This window comes from Patella vulgata, chromosome 5 (assembly GCF_932274485.2).
Source record: "Patella vulgata chromosome 5, xgPatVulg1.2, whole genome shotgun sequence".
Classification (NCBI taxonomy): domain Eukaryota; kingdom Metazoa; phylum Mollusca; class Gastropoda; family Patellidae; genus Patella; species Patella vulgata.
The window spans coordinates 58,498,559-58,522,328 of NC_065883.2; the positions used below are offsets into that span (position 1 = coordinate 58,498,559).

General features: G+C 37.9%; 2 protein-coding genes across 2 annotated transcripts in view; one reads left to right on the top strand and one right to left on the bottom strand.

Moving 5' to 3' along the window:
- Positions 1-123: 123 nt before the first annotated feature.
- LOC126821395 (uncharacterized) lies at positions 124-5,473 on the bottom strand. The gene is made up of 4 exons (XM_050549807.1): positions 5,456-5,473; positions 4,706-5,099; positions 981-1,137; positions 124-217 (listed from the first exon to the last, which is right to left on the bottom strand). The coding sequence occupies exons 1-4, from the start codon at positions 5,471-5,473 to the stop codon at positions 124-126; spliced, it is 663 nt and encodes a 220-aa protein (XP_050405764.1).
- Positions 5,474-15,904: 10,431 nt separating this feature from the next.
- Positions 15,905-23,770, top strand: part of LOC126821394 (poly [ADP-ribose] polymerase tankyrase) — a 50,517-nt gene continuing 42,651 nt past the window's right edge. The window contains exons 1-2 of the mRNA XM_056101158.1: positions 15,905-16,045; positions 22,041-22,169. Coding sequence (XP_055957133.1) covers positions 22,050-22,169 — 120 coding nt within the window. The 5' untranslated portion in view covers positions 15,905-16,045; positions 22,041-22,049. The remainder of the gene's footprint in view (positions 16,046-22,040; positions 22,170-23,770) is intronic.

A 23,770-nucleotide genomic window follows, 5' to 3' on the forward strand; every position in this document is an offset into this window, starting at 1 on the left:
CGCAATTGTCCAAGGAACGAGCATTCCAATTTTATTGTCGATCGTCCTTGAATTGGTGGAGCCTAAGGCTTATTTTTTCGAACAAGATGATTAGCACTTGGGGAGGAATTCTTCGTCCAAAATTTAATCTGATTCAGCTTGTTTCTCGTCTGGATGTTGGATATGTAATATTCTTCTCATCTTTGATTGTCTTCTTTTCGTGACATGCATGGACATTCTGAAATACACAAACACAAGTAACTAGGCAACAACACATTTAGCACCTAGCAGTTTTGCCGTCTGTGACACTATGAAAATACCACCAACGAATTCTTAGTGATCAAAGTCACAAAGCTACCTCTTGGGGATGGAAATATAAAACACTGGTGTAACTTTTCAGCTTTATATTTTTTCGTAGGTCAGGTAATAATAGACTGATCTGTGTGAGATAGGTATTTTAATATTTATACAATATATTCCATTGGAAGTGGGATAAGACAGATACCTTTCGGCAAGACGTATATCTCTCCATATCTTTGATCCACATTACATACTATGCTGTTAGTAGTGAGTGACGTTTTTGACTAGGCTTTTAGTCTTTACTCAGTAATAAGCAGTTATTGTATTCCATAGAATTGTATCTTGTGCATTTTCCATTTAAATACCATCGGAACTATCTTTTATCCAGATGGTGTCAAGCAAGCATTAACTTAACCAAAGTTTGATTGTACCTGGACGCAACCAAGCCTTATGAGAAGACTAATTGGATCTTTCGGAGATCTCTTTGGGAAACAACAGGTAATATGGATCGTTTACTAAAACCTTTCCAAACGTCAATGAAAATAATAGACCAATTATGTTTTACAACAGCCCGGGGTGCTCTTCTGGACAATGAAAAGTGTATCACAGAATGTTAAATACGCCTGGGTTAATCTTTCTCTGAACGCGGATACCATTACCCCGAATACTAGGTAAAACGCGCTGTACATGCAAATACTTACAATAAAAATATTGCTGCAATGAAATTAGATCCTGCCATAGCCAAAAATACGGTGCCTCTAAAATCGTCTACAGTATATTCATATATATTATTAAAAATACTGGCACTAATAGCATAACACATAGTTTGTACAACAGCTAACCCAGCAAACAAAGATCCTGTAAACAAATATAAATATATAATAACAAATATGCTAAACATAAACACATTGGGATTCTAGAATGTATCTGGTCATTTCAAGGGTTTTGCAATCATTACATGCAGTATAAAACATTTGTTCTGGTAATGTTAATCAGTAAATTCTGCTAAAAGAACGCATCGTTACCTTTATTAGAAAATGAGTGTAACCCGGTATTAGTGGCTAAATGGGGTTCCAGGTTGGGTCATTGGAACACAAACTTCTCGAATAGGGTCTAATTTTATTAGTCCGTGGTTTAACAGAAACAAAAATGTGTATACCAAATAGTACCTTGTTTGTCCCTGGATATTTGCGAGGACATGATGCCTCTTATAGCTGGGATGACAACAGCACTAGCTAAACTCAATCCCACAGCTGTAAACATAAACAATCGGTTAATTTATTGTTATGATAATTAGGATACCCTTAATAAATATTCACGATTAATAATATAATATATCTGTCGCATACTAACTGTAATCATTAAGCGTGTTAAATACAGGGTTGGGTGGTCGAGTATGGTGGTCTAAAGCCTGTAACGCTGGAGATCACAGTATCTACCATTTATGTAAAATCGTGAATAAGCTCATGTGTTTTCCGGTTACATGAGACCAAATGGCAAATACCAGTTTCAGGACCATGTACCCAACGTATGTTGCTATATGGCTTAATACAATCGCCTAGGAATTATTTTACTAACACCGAACGCATATAGCGGACGCCCGTTTCTGATTAAAACAGTTGTGTGCTTAAATAATTTAGAAGTATAAACACCGTAAACTGTATTGAATAATTTTAAATTAGAAGACTAATGTCAATGAAAACAGTCGATAATGGCCTAATTGCTAGAAAGTTTTGTAATTGCTTCGGGAATACGTAACAGCACGTGTCTACATGTAGGCTTTGTAACAATTCAATTAAAATACATACCTATATTTCGTTTTGTTTTTTATACTCTCGACTAAAACGAAACGAAATAGGATCTGTGTTTTAATCAGATGGACTTTGTAACAATCTGATTAAAACACAGATCCCATTTCGTTTCGTTTCTTATAGTTCAAAATTTCGTTTTATTTTTCTGTACTACACTAGGATCTGGAAGAGTTGTTATATAACAGGCGTTCTGGATGGCGTTCTGGATTAGCCAATGAAACCATCTGTGACGGCGACTTCTTGGCGTGCTATCCACGGAACTGTGGGTAAACCACTAGAAACGTAAACGCTGATTGATTAATCAATGCCTAACGTCATAGGGCCAAAAGCCGCTCGTACGACCCATGACGCGACCTTCCCGTACAAATGGTCAGATCTTCATGTAGTGTAGGCCATCGAAAGTATAAAGAAACGAAACGAAATATAGATCTGTATTTTAATCAGATTGACTTTGTAAATGCATGAACCTAAATCCATGAATGTATGTAAGTGATACAGTTTTGATAAGATTAAAATAACATAAATGGAACGTTATCAACTGATACATGCAGCTATCAGTAATGTTAGCTTAGCCTTCACCTGGATACTTGGATTTTTAATATTGACACTTTGTTACCCAAGAAACATTTAGAAACGTTGGTCTATTCGAATGTACAGCTAGGTTTGGAACCTCCAACGCTGTCTCAAATATTGTGCATTAATAGCTAATTTTCTGATCATGGACCGTTATGGCATTTTGATATTTCTCGAAGTATTTGACATCATTTACATTTACGATAGTTCTCGGGTTGGCTTTCCTTCTAAATTTGGACTTGTTATTTACAACATTTGACACGGGGCGGACTGCTAGGGTCTTCTAATAACCTGATATCACTACCCAGCTCGGGACGACGGTGGCTCAGTTAGTATGGTACCCACTATCCAAAACTCCTCGGGACTTTCCAGTCTGATTTCCCCTTGTCAGTGGTGCCGAACAATGCCATTCAAAAAGAAATGGAAGGGAGTTTAACGTCCTACTGCTCTGCCCCAACTGGGTTAATGAAGACAGGCATATGCTATACAGTGTGCTATAAGGGACATTTGCCGGGACAGTGGCACTACGGCCTACTTTATATCGAATTCCAACGGTCAATGGATTTTTTACGTGCACACCAATATGTACAAGGGACCTCGGTTTTTCGTCCCATCCAAACGACTATACGTTGTCCCTTGCCAGGCCCTCTGTCCTACACCTCGCCGGAAAATCCCGATGAACTTTCTCGGCGATCGCAGGAATCGAACACGGGACCACCGGGTTAGCGAGTCAACGTCTTACTCAGGCAGCTATCGTTGAAAAAATTCTTCATTCTTCATTGTACACTGTACTGACCCGGTTAGTATTGAAAAGAAAACCCCTGGTAGCCAATCCCGTTACAACGTATATGTAAATTGAAATGAAATGAAATTGGGTTTAACATCCTACTGCTCTGCACCGACAGGGCTAATGAAAACGGGCATAAACCATACAGTGCCCTAAGAAGGAAATTGTGCTCTGACAGTGGCACTACGACCTATTCGTATTTCGAATTCCAACTGCCAAGGGTTCTTTTACGTGCCCGCCAATGTGTACACGGGACCTCGGTTTTTCGTCCCAACCGGAATCGAACACGGGATCTCCAGGTGAGCCAACGTCTTACTCTCTGGGCCACCGTGGCTCAGTACAACGTATAGTAAAAAAAACGTACCAGAATGAACCGAATGTCAGGATGCTTAGCTATGCCAATAAAGCCCAGTGACATTGGCCATTCAGCATTTATATAGCCACATCATCTGACTTGGGCATTCCATGTTTGGTTCAGCAACTGGGTCCGAGGCGCCACTAATATTGTTGTTCTTCTTGTGGGCGATGTTTTTCGAAGAAAATCCAAATTTTAGTAGATACTTCAGTTTTGATTGGCTAAGCACTAAAATCAATCTAATTTTATCCAATCAAATGACTAAAATCAATCTAATTTTATCCAATCTTAAAATTTCGTGAAACAGGCCCCTGGTCCGTAAATGTCAAATATTACTCTGTACATGTAGCCTACTTTTGGAGACAATGCTCGTGCTACTACCCGAAGATACCCTCGCATTGCCTCTGTGTATATAAATGACAATAATTTAATACTTACATATATAAAGCATGATACTATTGGTAGATAGAGCTTGTTCAATATAGCCAGCGCATACAGATACTAAGCCCAAGATGACAACAGACTGCTCCGAAAGGCAAACATGTAGTACTTTCATAACAATAACACTCATAATGTTCTGGCCTGCCGTTTGAGCGGCGAAAAACCAGCCTATTGCGACAGAACTCCAACAAAACGGCTTCCCTAGCATATAGATAATGCTGAGAGATGCTTCAGTTGTTGTGATAATGGCGAAGAAAAATACCATAAGTAACATCATAAAAACAGCTCTTGATTTGTTTTCACCTTTTTTAACAAATACACTAAAAGTACGTATAATGCTTTTCATTGGTGACAGACGTCCCATTTTCCTGCGATCCACTGTTTCTGGAATTAATGCTACTACTATGAAAAAATCTATCAATGTAAACCCAAGCATGGCGATGCTGGGCCAAAAATAACCAAAATAATCGATTGCATATCCAATGACGGCCTGAATCGCTGCATCTGCAACGTTCTTTGAAGATTCAAGAACAGTAAGTGCTAATGCCCTTGTCTTATGTGGTGGCGTTACATCTGCAGCAAAAGCAAAGGCTGCCATGTAAAAGGCAAAAACAGAACCCAATAATCCATCAGTGCCATATCCAATAAAGAAAAAGTTCAGATCGAGTGTGAAATTAACAACAACTACAGTTGTAATATCTCTAACTAAACGGCCAACCAGCATAATTATAAATATAGTTTTCCGCCCAATAAAATCGGAATAAGATCCCAACATTAGGTTCGTTAAAATAGCCGGAATACTTGAAGCCAGGGAATATTGGAATAATTTAGCGGTGGAGTCTTCTTGGGCATGCTGTTCTTGCAGGGATGTTTTTATAGATGAATTCGGATTACAAGCATCTTGGTCTGGTGGCTTCTTGTGCGTCGAAGAGTTACCCAGATAGACTTCATCGTATCTAGAGTAAACATACTGCGACATGATATTTTTGTGAACTCCACTAGAAAGAGAATGAAATATTAATACAAAGGCGAGAATAGTAAGGTTTCGTATACTTTTTGAAGTAGTGACTTTATGGAGGTCAACACTTTCCTTGTCGTCAGCTTCGGCAAGCAGTTTCTCGTTGCTCCCAGATGCCATTTTACCCGTTGTTGTTCTGCATGAATTCTGTAATAAAAAGAAGAATTTATACGTTAGAAAAATACATGTACCAGATAAACATTAAGCATTTTGAAACCTTCGCTACATAACCAGTTACATGTACATTCAACTCATGTAGACGAGTATTCTGCACACTTATAAACCTATAATGGTAAATCTCTTTGATCTTTGGGGTATATTCTAAGCCCAAGGGGATATTGAAATACAAATAACTATGCAGGTTGTGATATAATAAATAGTCATGGACACTTGACATGCTTTGAGAGTATGTTCACAGATGTTGAAGTTATCGCCCCAACAGAACCACTAAGCTGCACATGCGACACGCAATAGCGTCATACACGTGGGAGGGGTTCATTATCAAATTTTACACTTCAAGGAAGGGTTGATGAAAACTGCCGCGTGCTGGTTTATCTATCCATGTCTGCTTTCCTATCGGTTCTTGCATAAGATTTACTGTTTAGCGTATCTTTGCTTTAGTGTGTTACGTTTAATTTGATCGGGAGACGTGTTCGCCGACGTCAACCGACAACACTGCAATAATTGGCCGTGGCACTGCAAGAGGAGTGGGTCCGATTGCCCCAAATCGTGATTGGACGGTTGATTAGGAGCATGCCACGACGAATTGCTGAATGTCTGAGGATTGGTAGAGCAATTACTAATTATTAAGACAAAAATCAAAAACGTCAATTTTCACTATTGACAGTGTATCTCTTTGCGAGTGAAATGGGGCTGTCATATAAGCCGCCCATATGAACTGTTTATGTTCATGTGTAGGCAATTGGCCTGTTATTAACATACACTGGTTACCTCTAATAAAAACAGCCGTGCATTTCCGCAGTTTTGTATTGTTTCCGAATATCCCCTACTTTTTTGAAGAGTATATATACTATTCAAAAAAAGTAGGGGATATTTGATTTTTAAGTGTTATTAAAGTCACCTAATGAAACTGACGAAGAAACAAATGACAAAATGAAATGAAGTTCACATTCATCGATTTATTCCAAATGATCGTTAGACTAAGTAAGGCACAGACTGACCATTATAAGGGTAAAATGATACCCGGGGTCAAACAGCAAAGTTACCACAGCATCACAACCAAGTCAGTAACGGGTAAATCCTCCTCTGTTTGCCAAACAAGCATTGATCCGACGTGGCATACTCTTAATGAGACGTCTAAGGTCATTTTGGTCCAGATTGTCCCATTCCTGTTGCAACGCAGCAGCAAGTTCTTGGACATTGGCAGGACGTTGTTGACGTTGACGTAACCTCTGTCCAAGCATGTCCCAGACATGCTCGATGGGGGAGAGGTCGGGACTCAGTGCTGGCCAAGGTAATGTGGTGATGTTCTGTTGTTGGAGGTAACCTGTAACGATCCTGGCCCTGTGACATCTTGCGTTGTCATCCTGGAAGATGAAACGGCGGCCATGACGTCGTGCGAACGGCACAACATGGACTGCCAAGATGTTGTCTCGGTAGAATCGGCCTGTAACACGCCCTGCAACAACATGTAAAGCCGTTCTTCCAGCAACAGTGAAGCCTCCCCACACCATAACAGAACCACCCCCAAATCGATCATGTCTGATGACGTTAACGTCTTGGAAGCGCTCGTTTCGACGACGCCACACCCTCCTACGTCTGTCCAAAAAATTAACAGGGAACCTTGACTCATCTGAAAACATCACATTGCTCCAGCGTCGATTATCCCAGTGTTGACGATCCCTACACCAACGACGTCTTGCCTGAATGTGATGATCTCTCAAACAAGGGATCACGCGAGGACGTCGGGCGCGAAGGTGACCCCTATGCAGTCGATTCCGAATCGTCTGTCCACTCACTCTCACACCAGTGTCTGTTTGAAGACGAGCGCTGATCTGATTTGCTGTGATGACACGATTTCTCAAGGCCAAGGTACGGATAAATCGATCCTGGGCTTGAGTTGTCGCCCTTGGTCGACCTGAGCGTGGTCTGTCCTGTACAGATTGTGTATCACGGTATCTGGACCATAGCCTGCTTATGACAGACTGAGAAACATTCATCGTCCGCGCCACAACCGCCTGTGTTGTGCCGATCTGTAGCATGCCAAGGGCACGTAACCTTTCATTTTGGGTAAGCCGACGCATATCAAAATTTGTTTTCTGGTCACTAAAACAATTAAACTGATGTTTCCACCCTGGAATTCAATGCCACAATGACTGTAACATTCAAAGTCAGAGTCGTGCAAATCTTGGGTTGGACCCCCATGATGATCCCAAGCATCACCTGCATTCCATGCGGTAGCTATTGGTGCGTTTGGGCGTCACATGTAACTGGAAATGTTTCTTCTGTTAGGTTCTATAGTGACTTTTTTCGTAGTCATTTGCATATTTTAGTATTATGCCCCCAAAATCAAATATCCCCTACTTTTTTTGAATAGTATATATAGGGGCATTTGAGGTTATTCTTCTGAAAGTTTTTCTATAAACCTGTAACGGGTTATTCTTCCATACGGTTTTTTTCCATAAGGTTTTTCTTACTGGAATTCTGGGATATTCTCATTTTACGTACATGTAAACATAGACGGTTTATAAGCAAGATAAAGTCCCCGACTTCAGTTATGCTGGGGAAGAAAGACTTCAGAAAAAAACTATTTCTTTGCCCAGTATAACCTCAATCTCGTGCTTTATCCTACACAGAGATGCATCTACTTCATACTTCGAGAATAGATCTCTGCACAAATTAGCCGCCATATCCAAAAAATAGTATACTGTTTTATAATGCGGTTCTACTTCGTTCACACAAAGACTAAATAATTGTTTTCAATTGTTATACGTCTACATAATGTGCCACACTCACTTTTTGTAAATATTTTGTCTGTAAAAGATTTACAGGTTGCAATAATTAATAGATTTGGATCCAGTTCGGTATGATCCACCATAGGGTTGTACCTATTTATATTGGCCCATGTCCAACCCCCAGGGGGCAGATCCACGCCCAGTTTTTGTGTTTTTGTCTACAGGCTGGAATTCTGAATGGACCATCTTGGAACTTGACATATTTATTCCTTATACTCTACAGGTTGCAATAATTTACAGATTTTGTTCAAATTCAGCATATCAATCATTTCAATAACAGGGTGGTACCTATTTATATTGTTCCATATCCATCTCCAAGGGGTAGAGCCACTCCCACCTTTTGTATTTATCGTCTACAGGCTGCAATTATGAATGGATCATCATGGAACTTTGCATGTTAATTCTTTATACAGCAACTATTTATTTTGGTGCATACCCCGACCTCCTGGCGCGGTGACACACCCACTTTTTTGTTAATATTTTAGTCTGTAAATTTGGCAAAACAAACCCGATGCCTAGCCTGCTTTGCGTCTTGTCATATTACAGTCATTGCAGCCATTTCATATTTCATTTTCTTCATTTTAAAAAGTAACATATCAATGTCTTATCAACTAGCTTAGTGTCTGTTCTCAAAGGGAGCTAACTGTAGACAGGCAGCCTAAGTTTAGTATGGGCCTATGGCAGACGAGCTGATCACATATCTGTGATATCACTAATGCGGAAGCAGACGTTAAACCACCAGCTAATAGTACTCACCGTATGCTTTCTTGGAGGTATAATTGCTTAGTTTCTGGAACAAAAGTCTAATTTGTTTCAGTACATTATATTACTATAAACCGTAATGTGATGGCACGCTACAAAACCAACTCCCTAAAACACATATCATTATGACAAAAGGCAAAAAGGAAGATAACCAATTTAGCCTATCGTTTCTGTTTATTGGGGTAACCTATATATCCACCCCAAATCATAGCCTGGGATAGATTGCGTCGTATAGGCCTATTAAAGACCTACGGCTTTGATAACAATGATAATATTTTAAAATAATTAATTAAGTCATGGCTAATGAAAATAAACCAGATAACTAATCTTAATCAAAAAACTACGGTGGCCTGTTAGTGCCATACATTGATTTATACCCTTTTCTTGTAATTTTCCTCATATGAGAAGGGTTTACACCGCGGAGAAATGATTTTTCGTGGTTTTTTTATCTATCTTAGTTTTAACAGCGATTTCTCATATGAGGTAAATTACAAGAAAAAGGTATTAATCAACGTTAAATCAACGTATGGCACTAAATTATTTGGGGAAATAAATTCATGTTCAAAATAACTTCACTGATGTCTTTCTATTAGTTTGAAAAATTTGAACTAATGAGAGTAAAATATATGTTATGGCCAAGGTTCATTCTTAATCTATCCTATAATTAATGACTGCCAGTATGTAGGGCGCTGACACACTACCAGGAGATCCGGGGTTTGATTTATGTGTTGTCCGAGAAGGCTCCCTGGATTTTTAAGCGTGAATTTCTCTTGTCATTTACACAGGGTGGTGGGGCTGGCAGGGTATACAGTGAGACCAAAAAAGACCGTAACACCGTTGTGTTAGTACTGCTGACTAGGCGACAGATGTGCAGAAATAGTTCTGACTATTGTAGTCATCTCTTGTAGACATGTAAATATAGTACATAATCTAGAGCACTATCTGTATGGGCATTATTGGATTTAGGTAAAGGGCGGGGGCGAGGGGGTTTGCCAAGTTCCTGAGACAGTGTATCTTCGGCGGAGAGGGGTCAGTGGTCCGGGTGGGTTCTCTTCCCCCTGCCTTGAAGATTTGTGAGAAATACATGGTCTGTATCTTCATTTTGGCGTATATCTGGGGTAACCAGGGGTGACTTTGAAAAAACTGGGATTTTACATAAAAACATACTAAATACATGTAGGCCTTCCTACTACGCTAAGTTTGAGTTCTACTGATATGCAATCAAATCAGTTTTGCACGATTTTAAGGGGGCAAAATAGAAAAAGAAAAACCGACCGCGAATATCAAGAAGATTCATCAAATAAACTTCAAATACGCCGCGGCACAGATAACGTGACAAGAGTCTAAAATAGAGTTTTGCACAATTACGATTCCAAATAATATTATTGGGGGAATAAGCGGCATACAATTTTTTTTTTTTTTTTTTCATCGATATCTCGCTCGAAAGTATAGTTAACGTTCATAAGGACTAAGCTTGTCAGACGACCATCCGTCACAGTATAGAACCATCTGATGATAAAGGATAAGGCCCACAACTGTGACACATTTCTATGTAGCTGAGCATGGGGGGGGGGGTACAAACTTCACGACCAGAGGATAGTGGGGTATTTTAACTAACAAAATCGGCAATATCCAGTCGTGTCTTGTGGGAAGTAAGTCAAGGGGAAACAACTATAAAATGTTATACCATTATCGGGATGCAGACTAGTAATTCTCTCCCATTGAATTCAATATTAAATCCATGACATTTTGGTCAAAGGAATCTATAGACAGTGAATTAATTTTAGTTCATGACTTTTTACTTCATGATCCACAGAAAATGTAAATTCAAACACTCTTTTTCGATTCTGGACAAAAAGGACAACAAGCACTGTCATGCAAAGGTGTGTGTGTGTGTGTGATGGTGTGTGTGTGTGTGTGTGTGGGTAGGGTGGGGGTCTAGAATCTTCATAGCTCCTGGTATCGATATTGACGTATATTACTGCGTTTTGCTGATGGCCTATCCCTCATTGCTGATACCCTGTTGATATACAGAGGAGGCTTACCATTCTTCATAGATATTGTTCATAATGGAACATGAAGGTTAATATAAAGAAATCCAAAACAGTAATCTTCAAGAATGGGATTATTCCGCCAAGGACGGGGATACTATGAAGGAAATTACATAGAAGTTTTAAATCACTATAAATACTTGTATTTGTATTTTTAAACCGACTCAAACAGAAAATATGTTGAACAACAGTAGCACAACAAGTTTCTAAAGCTTGAATGTCATCAAATATCTCCAAACTAGGCCATAAAAATAATAAAATGGCATTTAAGATTGATTTTGTAAGTAGTTAATTATGTACTGGTGTTATAACTTATAACGACAAATGCTTTGACTGGAGTCGGATACGTTGTCGTTATGAATTCTACACTTATTATATAAACTTATCATGATGGTATCAAGCATTGGTTAAAATTATTGTGAATGGATAACTCTAGATTACTAAAATTATGTAATAATATACTCTATGATCAGGATTTACATAATCGAATAAATTGGTGCACCAATGTATGTAAAACTGTTCAAATATGGATTTTGTCATGTTTGGAGTCATCCTCGGTATCCCCACTGGTCTCGTTCCGTTCTGCTACGCTAGCGCCTGGGTCAATTATCGGAATATTCCCGAATTCAAATTATCCTCCTTTGATGATTGTATTGGCCCACGTAGGTTGTTTCTACGAACCAATCAAAATTCAAATTACATACCAGGCTTCGAGTCAGTTTTTATGTTCGAACGACTTTCTTAGGGTGGCTGCAGACGAAAATTTGTTCCTGACGGGCATCCAAGCCTTGCAACATTGTTGGCACTACTGTGTACACCTCGAAGGGGACTGTGTAGAAAAAAAATGAAACCATCTACTTTGTACAGGTCTTTCACGGATAGGCTTAGAACTTTTCAGCCAGCCCTCGTAAATCTCTGATCTATAACACCTCTTTCCACATTCTACATGTGGAAATTTTAGAAGTGTGCCATTAGCAGTCATTGTGATCACTTAGTTTGATTTCGTTTAAATTTCGTGTTTTATATGTAAATATCTAAACACAAAGCTGTTGATGACGCAAGTAGTCAGCTGCAGGTTACAGTAACGATTCGTCTGCTTCTGGACGTTTCTTTGGACTGTCAATGATACCGATATGCAGCTATGAATACAGATCTGTAAATTATGTAAAAACAATTTATAAGGCACAGTTTCACATTGATTTGTGCCTCAATTTTTGCCTGTTTTAGATGTTGAGGATCAAAAGATCTTGGTTGAATTCGATTTTGGCGCAACTGCTTGGGTTATGGGCTTACATACACAAAGCGTAACAAAGTTTGTGAGCTTTCTATTGTGGTGAATTTGGAACATGGGATCACGAATTCCATCGATAATCAGCATTCCGTAACCTTCAGTTTCGGAGTTAAGCCCTATCGAAAACCTGGTGGAAGCGATAGGGACTACTGTTTTAACCGTATTTTTTTTTCAAATTTGGCGTGAAGCTTTGGGGTCATGAGACCACAAACCCCATCGACAATCAGCGTTCGTAACCTTCCGTTCTCGAGTTACTAAACTTTTCCAAAAACCTTGTGAACGCGATATACAGGTTCATATTTGATGTGAGGCATTGGGACAAAGAGAGGGTAAGCCTTGTTGATTTCCAAGCTCCCTGTCCATCGGCTTATCGCGTAGGCCTATGCCAAACTCTTGTTTGCTTATAAAAGTGTAAGCGTGGTGATAATTCAGGAAGTTTTTATTCCACTTCTGGTGAGCCTTTGTTTTGGGTACCACTAATAGTAACAATAAATCAAGCTGGCACACTATAAGAAACTTTCTAGACGACTGTGCGTAATCCTGAATGTGCCAGGAAATAATTGATAAGATTCAAAGAGCCAACGAAACATATTTAGAAATGTGCATGGAGAAGCGGTACTAGATGCCTGTGTTGTATAGATAGTATTCGCGTTGTTCATTTAAATAGAAGGGGAAAATAACTGAATACATAAATAAAGTATAAGATTTCATTATCCACAAATGTAATGTTACTTTTTTTTTAGGGTCTGCGAACACTGGTGAAACATTTCATATGGGTGTGGGAATTAAAAAAACTGGGAACTGCTGCTGTCAATTACCATCCAAGCACATGTATTACTACATGTACATTAGCTTTTTCAGACAGGAAATTATGCCCTTCCTTTACAGGAAATATGCCTTTCCGTGTATCTCTGTGTTGGTGCGCCAGTATTGGTGCATTTTTTCTCGAATTTCCATGCAACGGTTTTGTTGGAAAATTAGATCCGCTATACTAACAAATTGCTATATTCATTAATTCTTTCAATTCATTCAGTATATGGCCACTACTGTTTTGTTGAAAAATTAGATCCACTATACTAAAAGTAAAAAATTGCTATGTTCATTAATTCTTTCAATTCACTCAGTACATGGCCACAACTGTAATTCGATTTCTGTATTCTGGATTGTGTGGTAGCTTTGTGTATATCTATGAAACGAGACGAAATTCTCCCGTTGTTGTTTTAGCTCATAATAATATGTCGATTTAGTATTTGAAACCATTTTTGTGTGGTATGTAGCACGTTTTTTGTACTAAAAATACACTGAGAAAAAGACGATTACACGAAGCACACTGATCCGCAGTGAATATTCGCTTGGCCGAAATAAAAGACGGATGTCGCATTAGCTCTGTAAAACAGATTGGATACGAAGGTGTGGTGTACATAATCCCAATAACAAGCGGGGTTCAGAATAAACTGCTCGCACTGTAGGATTATACTGTTTGTTTGGTTAAATACACTTTACTCCAATAAACGGGTGCATACAGAATGTACATTTTATCAGAAATGCCCCATTGCTTATCGAAGTTTTCTTCATAAGAAATGACGTAGTTTAATAACCTGGTTCTGATACTACAAAATCTTACATTGCCGTAATACAAGTTATGCACGCTCCTTCCCTATCTCCAACCTCGTGGGTTTTCTCCGGGTCCTCCGGTTTCCTCCCACTGCTAAAGACCCCTACGCGCAAACGAATTATGTAAATAAAATTAAACTGTATGTTAGTCCCGAAATGACCTAGTTTGTGTCGAGTGGACGTTAAACCCCATTTCTCTCTCTCTCTCTCTCCTTCCCTATCTATATACTGCGGTCGAGGTGTACGATTTTGCCATAAAAGTTGAAAGGCTATATTCTTAACCAAAAGTGAAATATTAAACACAATGTATCAAATAACGAAACATGGTATTTATTAATGCGATATGACAAATATTCGGATCGTGCGCCTGATCATACTTGACGGATGGCTTCATATATCTATCTATATATATATTTGTGACTGTCGTTTGTCTGTCTGTCTGTCTGTCTGTTCGGGGTTGGCGGCTACACTAGGTCTGCCCCGAGTCTGAAATTTGGGGTATAGGGGTAGCTCGGACCGGGGAGTAACAAGGGCCAGGTGGCGTTAGTCTACCACTACCGGTTTCGGAGTTATGACCCCCGAGCGAAGTCGGTCTGTTCGGGGTTGGCGGCTACACTAGGTCTGCCCCGAGTATGAAATTTGGGGTATAGGGGTAGCTCGGACCGAGGAGTAACACAGGCCTGGTGGCGTTAGTGTACCACTTCCGGTTTCGGAGTTATGACCCCCGAGCGAAGTTCGGGGTTGGCGGCTACATCTGCCCCGAGTCTGAAATTTGGGGTATAGGGATAGCTCGGACCGGGGAGTAACATAGGCCAGGTGGCGTTAGTCTACCACTTCCGGTTTCGGAGTTATGACCCCCGAGCGAAGCCGGTCTGTTCGGGGTTGGCGGCTACACTAGGTCTGCCCCGAGTCCGAAATTTGGGGTATAGGGTAGCACGTACGGACCGGGGAGTAACATAGGCTAGGTGGCGTTAGTCTACCACTTCCGGTTTCGGAGTTATGACCCCGAGCAAAGTCTGTCTGTTCGGGGTTGGCCGCTACACTAGGTCTGCCCCGAGTCTGAAATTTGGGGTATAGGGGTAGCTCGGACCGGGGAGTAACATAGGCCAGGTGGCGTTAGTCTACCACTCCCGGTTTCGGAGTTATGACCCCCGAGCGAAGCCGGTCTGTTCGGGGTTGGCGGCTACACTAGGTCTGCCCCGAGTCTGAAATTTGGGGTATAGGGGTAGCTCGGACCGGGGAGTAACATAGGCCAGGTGGCGTTAGTCTACCACTTCCAGTTTCGGAGTTATGATCCCCGAGCGAAGCCGGGTATCCTGCTAGTATACCCATAATTCAGGGTGTTCGCCCCCACGCACCCCCACCCCCCACCCCTGCAAATGTTGTTTTTTTTACAAAATTGGTTGTATGATTATTTGGTAAATGTCTTCGGTCACCATATAAAGAAATTAGATAATGTTCATGTTTCATGATCCGCGCATTCTCTCACTCCTTCCTTACCGCGGTAATGTCCATAAAATTTCGACCCGCCTGCTCTTGTTACGCTAAATAAAATTAAGGTCCGAGTCAGTTCACGAATATTTTTACCAAAGTCAAGCTAAAAATAAATAACATTTGGTACGAAATTTGATTTCAACGTGTTTTTATTTTGATTTATTGATCGGCGATACACAATGCGTCACGTGATATTGTGTTGTGGCTGTTGCAAAGCGATGAGTTACAGTTACTTTAGATAGTTTACTCTGAACTTTTCCTCATTCTCTTGTTATTTTACAAAATAAAGCACGCATTTCATGTCGATGAATTATTTTATTTTTGTATCAGAATGCTTTAGAAGGGGTACGTAAGCTCACATTGCTTACAAAAGGTCAAACATAATAGTTCATTGTTTCAAGACTTGATCAGTGAAATAGACAATTTACTGTAACGCGGGCGGGTAATGGAACAGCCTAGGAAAATGGCGACCATGTGATTTGCGACACCGGCGGTTTTCATATAATGGCGTTAGCTTGCAGCTAAAGTAAGCCTTACCATTAACTGCATTATAAATAAAACACAGAAAGATAACGTGTAGACTGGATAGAAAAGGTAATTATACAAAAGAAACGATGCAATGGTAGTAAATACGTGTGGCACAATCTTGGCGGCTAAGGAAAAAGTAATACGGTACGCTAATAATAGCAGCGCGTGCGTAGTGTAGTCCTTACGCCACCGTGTAGGTGATTATGAAAAATTGCATGTTGCCTGTTATTGAATAAAATAAACATTTGAACATTACCTTTATATCATCTTGCTATAACGGTTTCTGCTAGGCACAGATGATAACTTCTGATAAGGGTTGCAGGATTGAAATATTGCTGATGTAGCATGACTAGCCTGCACGTTATTTATCAATTTTAATGGCATTTAATATTATACAGTCACAGTGCTAGATGGACAAAAAAATGTTCAAATGACAATTTTGAAAATAGACAGATATTCATGCACAATAATACCATTCCTTCACCTCTGGAGGAGATCGAAGGTGTCCACCCATATATAGCCTGCACATAAAATATGTCAGAATTCAAATGTTGCTGCCATTGCATATTTTCCTCCCATCACATTTAAAGGGTTTATGGCTTAATTGTGAGGAAATTTGAAATAGACGAAATGTTCTAAAACCACATACTATGTAATATGAATGTACAGTATGTAAAGTGATTTAAATTCAGGTTTTGAAGAAAGATAATTGTAATTTCTAATCAATTATATGTTCGGTGAAATATATGTGAACAGTTCAAATTGAATGTCTGTTGTTTACGCTGCATGGGCCCATTCTACATGTTTTTTATTATTATTTTGTCTAAAATGTTGGATATGAGGGTCCTATATTTTCATGGCAAGATAACATCAATATTGATTGAATTTGACCCATATTGAATCCCGATTCGTGTTTTTAATTTTGAACATTGTGGAAAATATTGAGTTAGATCCTTTAAACTTAAAGTAGTTAAGTCTCTAACTCAATATCATCCAAAGTCTTCGACATTGAAAACATATTGTTTGTCAATTTAAATCAACATTGATGTTGTGATCTTACCGGGAAAAGATGGGCTTCTGATATCCAATATTTATTTTAAGACAAAATAAACGTTTTACCATTGTTACACGAATCATGAACCATAATAGGGGTTTCAGGTCACATGATTTTAGCGTGAAATCTGAAAGCCAGCGGCTGAAATATAGCCTACTTCAATCTACGATTCTGAATTAATATTTTATTTAAATGTATTACTAGCAATTGTATTGTAATAGTTTGATATCAGTCTCAATATCTGCAAAGATTCAGGCTCAAATATTATTGAAATGTAAGCGAAATTACCATTTATGTACAGGAGATGCTCGCGGGAAAATCACGCTCTGATGTTACACGGCCAGGGATTTTCCATTGCTACGGCTCACTTCATTGGTTAATCCGCACCTTAGTTTCTGGGGGATTTCAACATAGAACCAATCAAACGATAGATGATATTTTTGTGATTATTATGATGCGTGATACCCCGAGCTACGACAATTACAGCCGTAGAAATCGGGATCTCTGTTTTGCTGACTGAAATTTGTTACATTTCGACTAAATATTGCCTACTTTTTTTGTGGTATCATCCCGATTATAAATATTTGACATATGGCGAACATAACTGATTTGAAATTAGTTCGAGTAAAAACAGAAATGAAATGAAATGAAATGGGGTTTAACGTCCTACTGTTCTGCTCCTAAACTGGGCTAATGAAGACGGCCATACGTCATACAGTGTGCTATCAGGGAAATTTTGCCCGGGCAGCAGCGCTACGGCCTACTTTTATATCGAATTCCATCTGCCAAGGGATCTTTTACATGCACGTTAATATGTACACGGGACCTCGGTTTTTCATCCCATCTGAACGACTAGACAGCTCTCCCTGTCAGGCCCTCTGTCCTGCGAGTAAAAATGGAAACGATTGAATGTAAATCAGTTTATATACATTCATATTACATTATTATAATTTATATGCATTGCGACTCATTTGTGTCAATTCCTAGGTCCCAAATTCAGCGATTTAGCTCCTTTAAGTGTTACTATGCTTTTGTTTCCAACTGACCAAAGTATTGTTATTGAAGAGATGTTAAACCCAATTTCATTCGTTTTAAATATATATGTAGATTTCCCTGTACTGTGGAATTATGGCCCTGGTGATTTTCACAATTTCGAGGGACATTCCTATTTTTTGTAAAGAAAGAAAAAATTGATTTATATGTCTAGCATAATATGATATAACAGTTAGGGTGGGCTAGGGACTAATAAGCAATTCGATGGTCAAGACTTTGAAAGTCTGATAATCAGTTTCAACTAGGGTTGCAAAATTCCCTGGAATTTTCAAACATGGTAAATTTCCGGGGCATTTTCCGGGAATTTTGGGAATTTTCAATTTAGTGTCATAAATTGAAACCTGTGTCGCTATTAATGAGTTGCAAGTGACAGTAATATTTTAATAACTAAAAGATACAAAACATATTATCTGATATGTCTTATATACTAAAATCAAATAACTAGTTCTGTAAAATTGTTCATACACAGGTTACACATTCTATAATTAATGCTCAAAGTCGGGTAACTCTGCCATTTCATCATTATCTTCGAAATCATTATCTACATCATATCATCATCGGTGGATAAAACTGAGATTTCAGGTTCAGGTGAATACTCATGAATATCTGAAATTTCTGTGCTGGAAGGATCGTTGTCAGCTTCGAAGAGTTTCAAATTAGATCTTATACAGACCAATTTTTCAACATGTTCATTTGTTAATCTGTTTCTAACTTTTGTATGAGTTGTACCGAACAGAGACCAAATACGTTCTGATGCTGCTGATGAAGGTGGTATTGCAAGAATTAATGAAGCTATACTCGGAACAACTTCTGATGCACACAGTCCCTTCCACCAAGTTGATGTAGAAATATATTTTGATGATGCCTAAATACTTTCTCCTTTCCACAATCCATCTTTTGACCGATATTTAGCCAAACTAGCCATTACTTTGCCTTCATTAAAGGCTCAATACCACTCTTGTTGTAACTGAATAATATGTCCTAATCTTTATTCTGGTCAACAAATTGTACTATTTTACAATATTCCAAGTAATTGACGATACAAATTTCATCTTAACACACCTTATTTAAAAATTTTGAAAAATCCAACATAATGGTTTAAACCTTTTCAAATGAAACTTCGATTTACAAATATTTTCGAACCCTCTGGACAAGTAAAATAGGATGTAATGGATAATTTACACAACAGGTAGGACACTTAAACATCTAGTACTTAGATAGAGATATTATTTATTTTCTGGAGCTTTCAAGCCAGCAAGAGTGTTATTGTCCCTTTAAGTTTGTAGTGTGATGCAAGGGAACTAATGAATCCATATTCTTTATCAATTTCCATATCACCAAGAGGTAAAGCATTTCGGTAACAGTTGGGATCTAGCATATAGGCAGCGGCATGAATAGGCTTAAGGCAAAATTGCTTTCTTTTCTGTAAAAATCCAAGTACGGGCTTCTCTTCAGTTTTTGTAAGTGGAGATTGCTGGACATTTTCAGTAAGTTTTGTTTCCAATTCATTGAAAATTCTAAACACATCAGATAGAATTGCTTTATCTCCTTCTACTTCAGTTATTGCTTGAGCTATTGGTTCTATCAACTTTAAAGTGTTTGTTAACCTTATCCAAAATATATCGTTATGATAACTTATTAAATAAGGTGTGTTAAGATGAAATTTGTATCGTCAATTACTTGGAATATTGTAAAATAGTACAATTTGTTGACCAGAATAAAGATTGGGACATATTATTCAGTTACAACAAGAGTAGTATTGAACCTTTAATAGTTTATATAGATGAAAGAAAAAGGAAATTCCAGTAAATAATTATAATTTTAGTATTTTTCAGTTCTAAAAATAGATTTGAAAATTCCCAACACAGAAAATTCCCGGAAAGTATCCCTGGAAGCTTTCCAAAATTCCCGGAAAGTTTCCCACCCTTTGCATCAACCTTTAAGATGTCATTTGAGTTGTGAACAAATCATTATTTTACTTTTTTTTTATAAACAATATTTTTATTCAGGATGTCTGATTGGGATTGGGGAACAGGCTTAGCCTACATGTATGTAAAACCCCTCTCCCTAAGGTTTTACTTTACTTGACACTTGGTACTTTATTTTTGTTGCCGTGCGGGTGGCTATTTAAACATTATACAAGACTCATAGAGGCCATAAAAAAGAAAGAGTAAACAGTGCTAAATCCTTACCGGTGTACATTATTTTTTTAATCCTTATTCACATATTGTCCGAGAGTTCAGGTCTCTCAATGCATTTTTTAAGAATATCATTTCTGCGCATGTGCACACGATTAACGTACACTGGAATTCTGCAAATTCTATTCAGTGGTTCAAGGGTAGATGGGTCATCAAATTTGATAAGTGTAATTCTTTATACTGGTACCACTTTGGGAAATTTGAAGTGTCGCAAGTCACACATTTGGCTATACTTTGATCACTGTCGCTGATCGTGAAATAGTTCCAAATCTTAGTACTTTTTTTATATGCCCACATGGAAATGTGGTCGTATATTGCCGTCACCCCCTCCATATGTCCGTTGTGCACAATTTCTTGTGAACACTTTACACACTACATTATCATCTGATTGTGTTGAAATTAATATTTGTTGTTTAGCCTACATTAGTAACATGAAGAAGCCTGTTTAATTTCAATAATACTTTGTGTAACCTTGTGATCGCTCTATCAACAAAAGTTATCATCCAATCTGAATGAAATCTATATGTATAGTGAAAAGAAGAATCCTATTGAATTTCTGTTAATTTCATCTGGAGTTATGGCCCTCGCATCAATTTGTTGAACCTTGTGAAAGCTCTAAAGACAGAAGTTATCATCCGATCTGTATGAAATTTATACCCATTATTTAAATCAGGGAAATGAGGGAAGCCTATGGAATTCCAACAATTTCCGTTAATTTCTTATAAAGTTATGACCCTTGTTTCAGTTTGAAAGTTATCATCTAATCTGTATGAAATTTATATGCATCATTAAAATTAGTGAAATAAGGAATCCTATTGAATTTCAGCAATTTACGTGAACGCTCCAACAACGAAAGTTATCATTCGATCTGTATGAAAATGAAATTGATACGCATCATGTAGATTATTGAAACACAGAAGCCTATTGAATTTCGGCAATTTCCAATAATTACTTCTAGGGTGATTACATTTGTTTAACTTTGTTAAACCTTGTTACCGGTGGGATGACGAAATTTATTATACGATATATGCATGAAATTTATATGCATCATGTAAATTAGTGAAATGCAGAATCCTATTGAATTTCAGCAATTCGGTCAATTACTTCTAAAGTTATTGCCCTTGTTTTACTTTGTTGAACCTTGTGAACATTCGAATGGCAGAAGTTATTATCCCATCTGTATGAAATTTATATGCATTATTTGAATTAATGAAATGAAAAAGCCAGTTGAATTTCAACAATTTATGTAAATTACTTCTGAGTTAAGGCCCTTGTTTTAGTTTGTCAAACCTTGTGAACCCGCCGTTTCCCCAACTAACAATGACTTGTATCTACATCGATTATCATGACATTCAGGGCATTTTAATATATATTAGTTTTATATCCACCACTCTCAGTAATTGTATCTGTATCGGCTGATATGTTTCGCTGTCAAAGTCAATATCTAATATTGGTAAAACTGATAGTTTCCATATCTAATCATCACTACATTGTAACTCTGATCCTAATTGAGGTACGATGTTTAAACTTGGTTCAAATTGACATTACCATTTGGTGAATACACCAGTACATGTACCGGTACTTACGGTTCATTCAAATTAGGTACCATAGTAGAAAAACCTAGTCAAAATAAATATACTGGTAATTGTATTTCATACAATTGTGTACTGTGTATTGAATATATCGAATAAATAGGTCTATAATTGGCGTTTACTTGAATTTAAATTTACAATTAAAACCATGATTCTATTTCTAGATTGTTAAAATGGATAAGAGTGAGAGAAAGCCAAATACCTCTGCCAAAAATGAAAAAGATGATCCTGAAGTTGAAGAAGAAACTGAGACTCAAGCTAGTTCTTCTGTGAAAAGCAAGGGATCAGCAAAGGTACTGTATACATCCATAATTTTTTATGAACATTCACATCATATGTATTATTAACATTATTTAATTTATATTCGTCAGATGAATAAGACTATAAAACTGGGAAGAGTTATGATTATTTCCTTTCGGTTAGGGCTCTTGTTTTTATACGCTTGCCGTCGCCCCCGTCCATCGTCCACAATTTCTTGTGAACGCTCTAACGCCAAAAGTTATCATCCGATCTTTCTGAAATTTACATGCATTATTTAAATTAGTGAAACAAAGAAGCCTATTGAATTTCAGCAATTTCCATTTATTACGTCTAGAGTTATGGCCCTTGTTTCACTTTATTGAACCTTGTGAACGCTCTAACGCCAAAAGTTATCATTCAATCTTTGTGAAATTTATATGCATTATTAAGATTACTGAAACGAAGAAGCCTATTGAATTTCGTCAATTTCCGTTTATAACGTCTAGAGTTATGGCCCTTGTTTCACTTTATTGATCCTTGTGAACGCTCTCACGTCAAAAGTTATCATCCAATCTTTCTGAAATTATATGCATTATTTAGATTGCTGAAACAAAGAAGCATATTGAATTTCAGCAATTCCTGTTTATTCTGTCTAGAGTTATGGCCCTTGTTTCACTTTATTGATCCTTGTGAACGCTCTCACGTCAAAAGTTATCATCCGATCTTTCTGAGATTTATATGCATTATTTAGATTGCTGAAACGAAGAAGCTTATTGAATTTCAGCAATACCCGTTTATTACGTCTAGAGTTATGGCCCTTGTTTCACTTTATTGATCCATTTGAACGCTCTCACGTCAAAAGTTATCATCCGATCTTTGTGAAATTTATATGCATTATTTAGGTTACTAAAATGAAGAAGCCTATTGAATTTCAGCAATTTCCGTTTTGGCCCTTGTTTCACTTTATTGATCCTTGTGAACGCTCCAACGCCAAAAGTTATCATTCTATCTTTGTGAAATTTATATGCATTATTTAGATTAGTGAAACGGAGAAGCCTATTGAATTTCAGCAATTTCCGTTTATTACGTCTCGAGTTATGGCGCTTGTTTCACTTTATTGATCCTTGTGAACGCTCTAACGCAAAAAATTATCACCCGATCTTTGTGAAATTGATATGCATGATTTAAATTAGTGAAACGAAAAAGCCTATTGAATTTCAGCAATTTACAATAATTACTTCTAGAGTTATTGCTCTTGTTTCACTTTGTTAAACCTTGTTTATGCTCGATTGATAATAGTTATCATCCGATATGTATGAAATTTATATGCATCATTTAAATTTGTGAAACAGATATATTGAATTTCAGCAATTTCCGTCAATAATTTCTAGAGTTATGGCGATTGTGAACGTTTGAATGACAAATGTGATCTGTATGAAATTTATATGCATAAATTAATAAAACGAAAAAGCCTGTCAAATTTCAATAATTTCTGTAGATTACTTCCAGAGTTAAGACACTTGCTTCAATTTGTAGAACCTTGTAAACCCTCAAACGACAAAATTTATAATCTGATCTGTATGGAACTGTCTTATAAAGGCTCCCAATTACCTACAAAGGAATAAATATGCGACAACCCTTGACGACCGCTCGG

Bases quoted from the DNA above. Each gene is read 5' to 3' on its own strand.
- LOC126821395 (XM_050549807.1), bottom strand. The intron at 1,138-4,705 runs GTTATTTTTGGC...ATTTGTTTACAG, and splicing joins ATATGCAATCGATTATTTTG to GATCTTTGTTTGCTGGGTTA. The intron at 218-980 runs GTAAGTATTTGC...TGTGTATTTCAG, and splicing joins ATTGCAGCAATATTTTTATT to AATGTCCATGCATGTCACGA.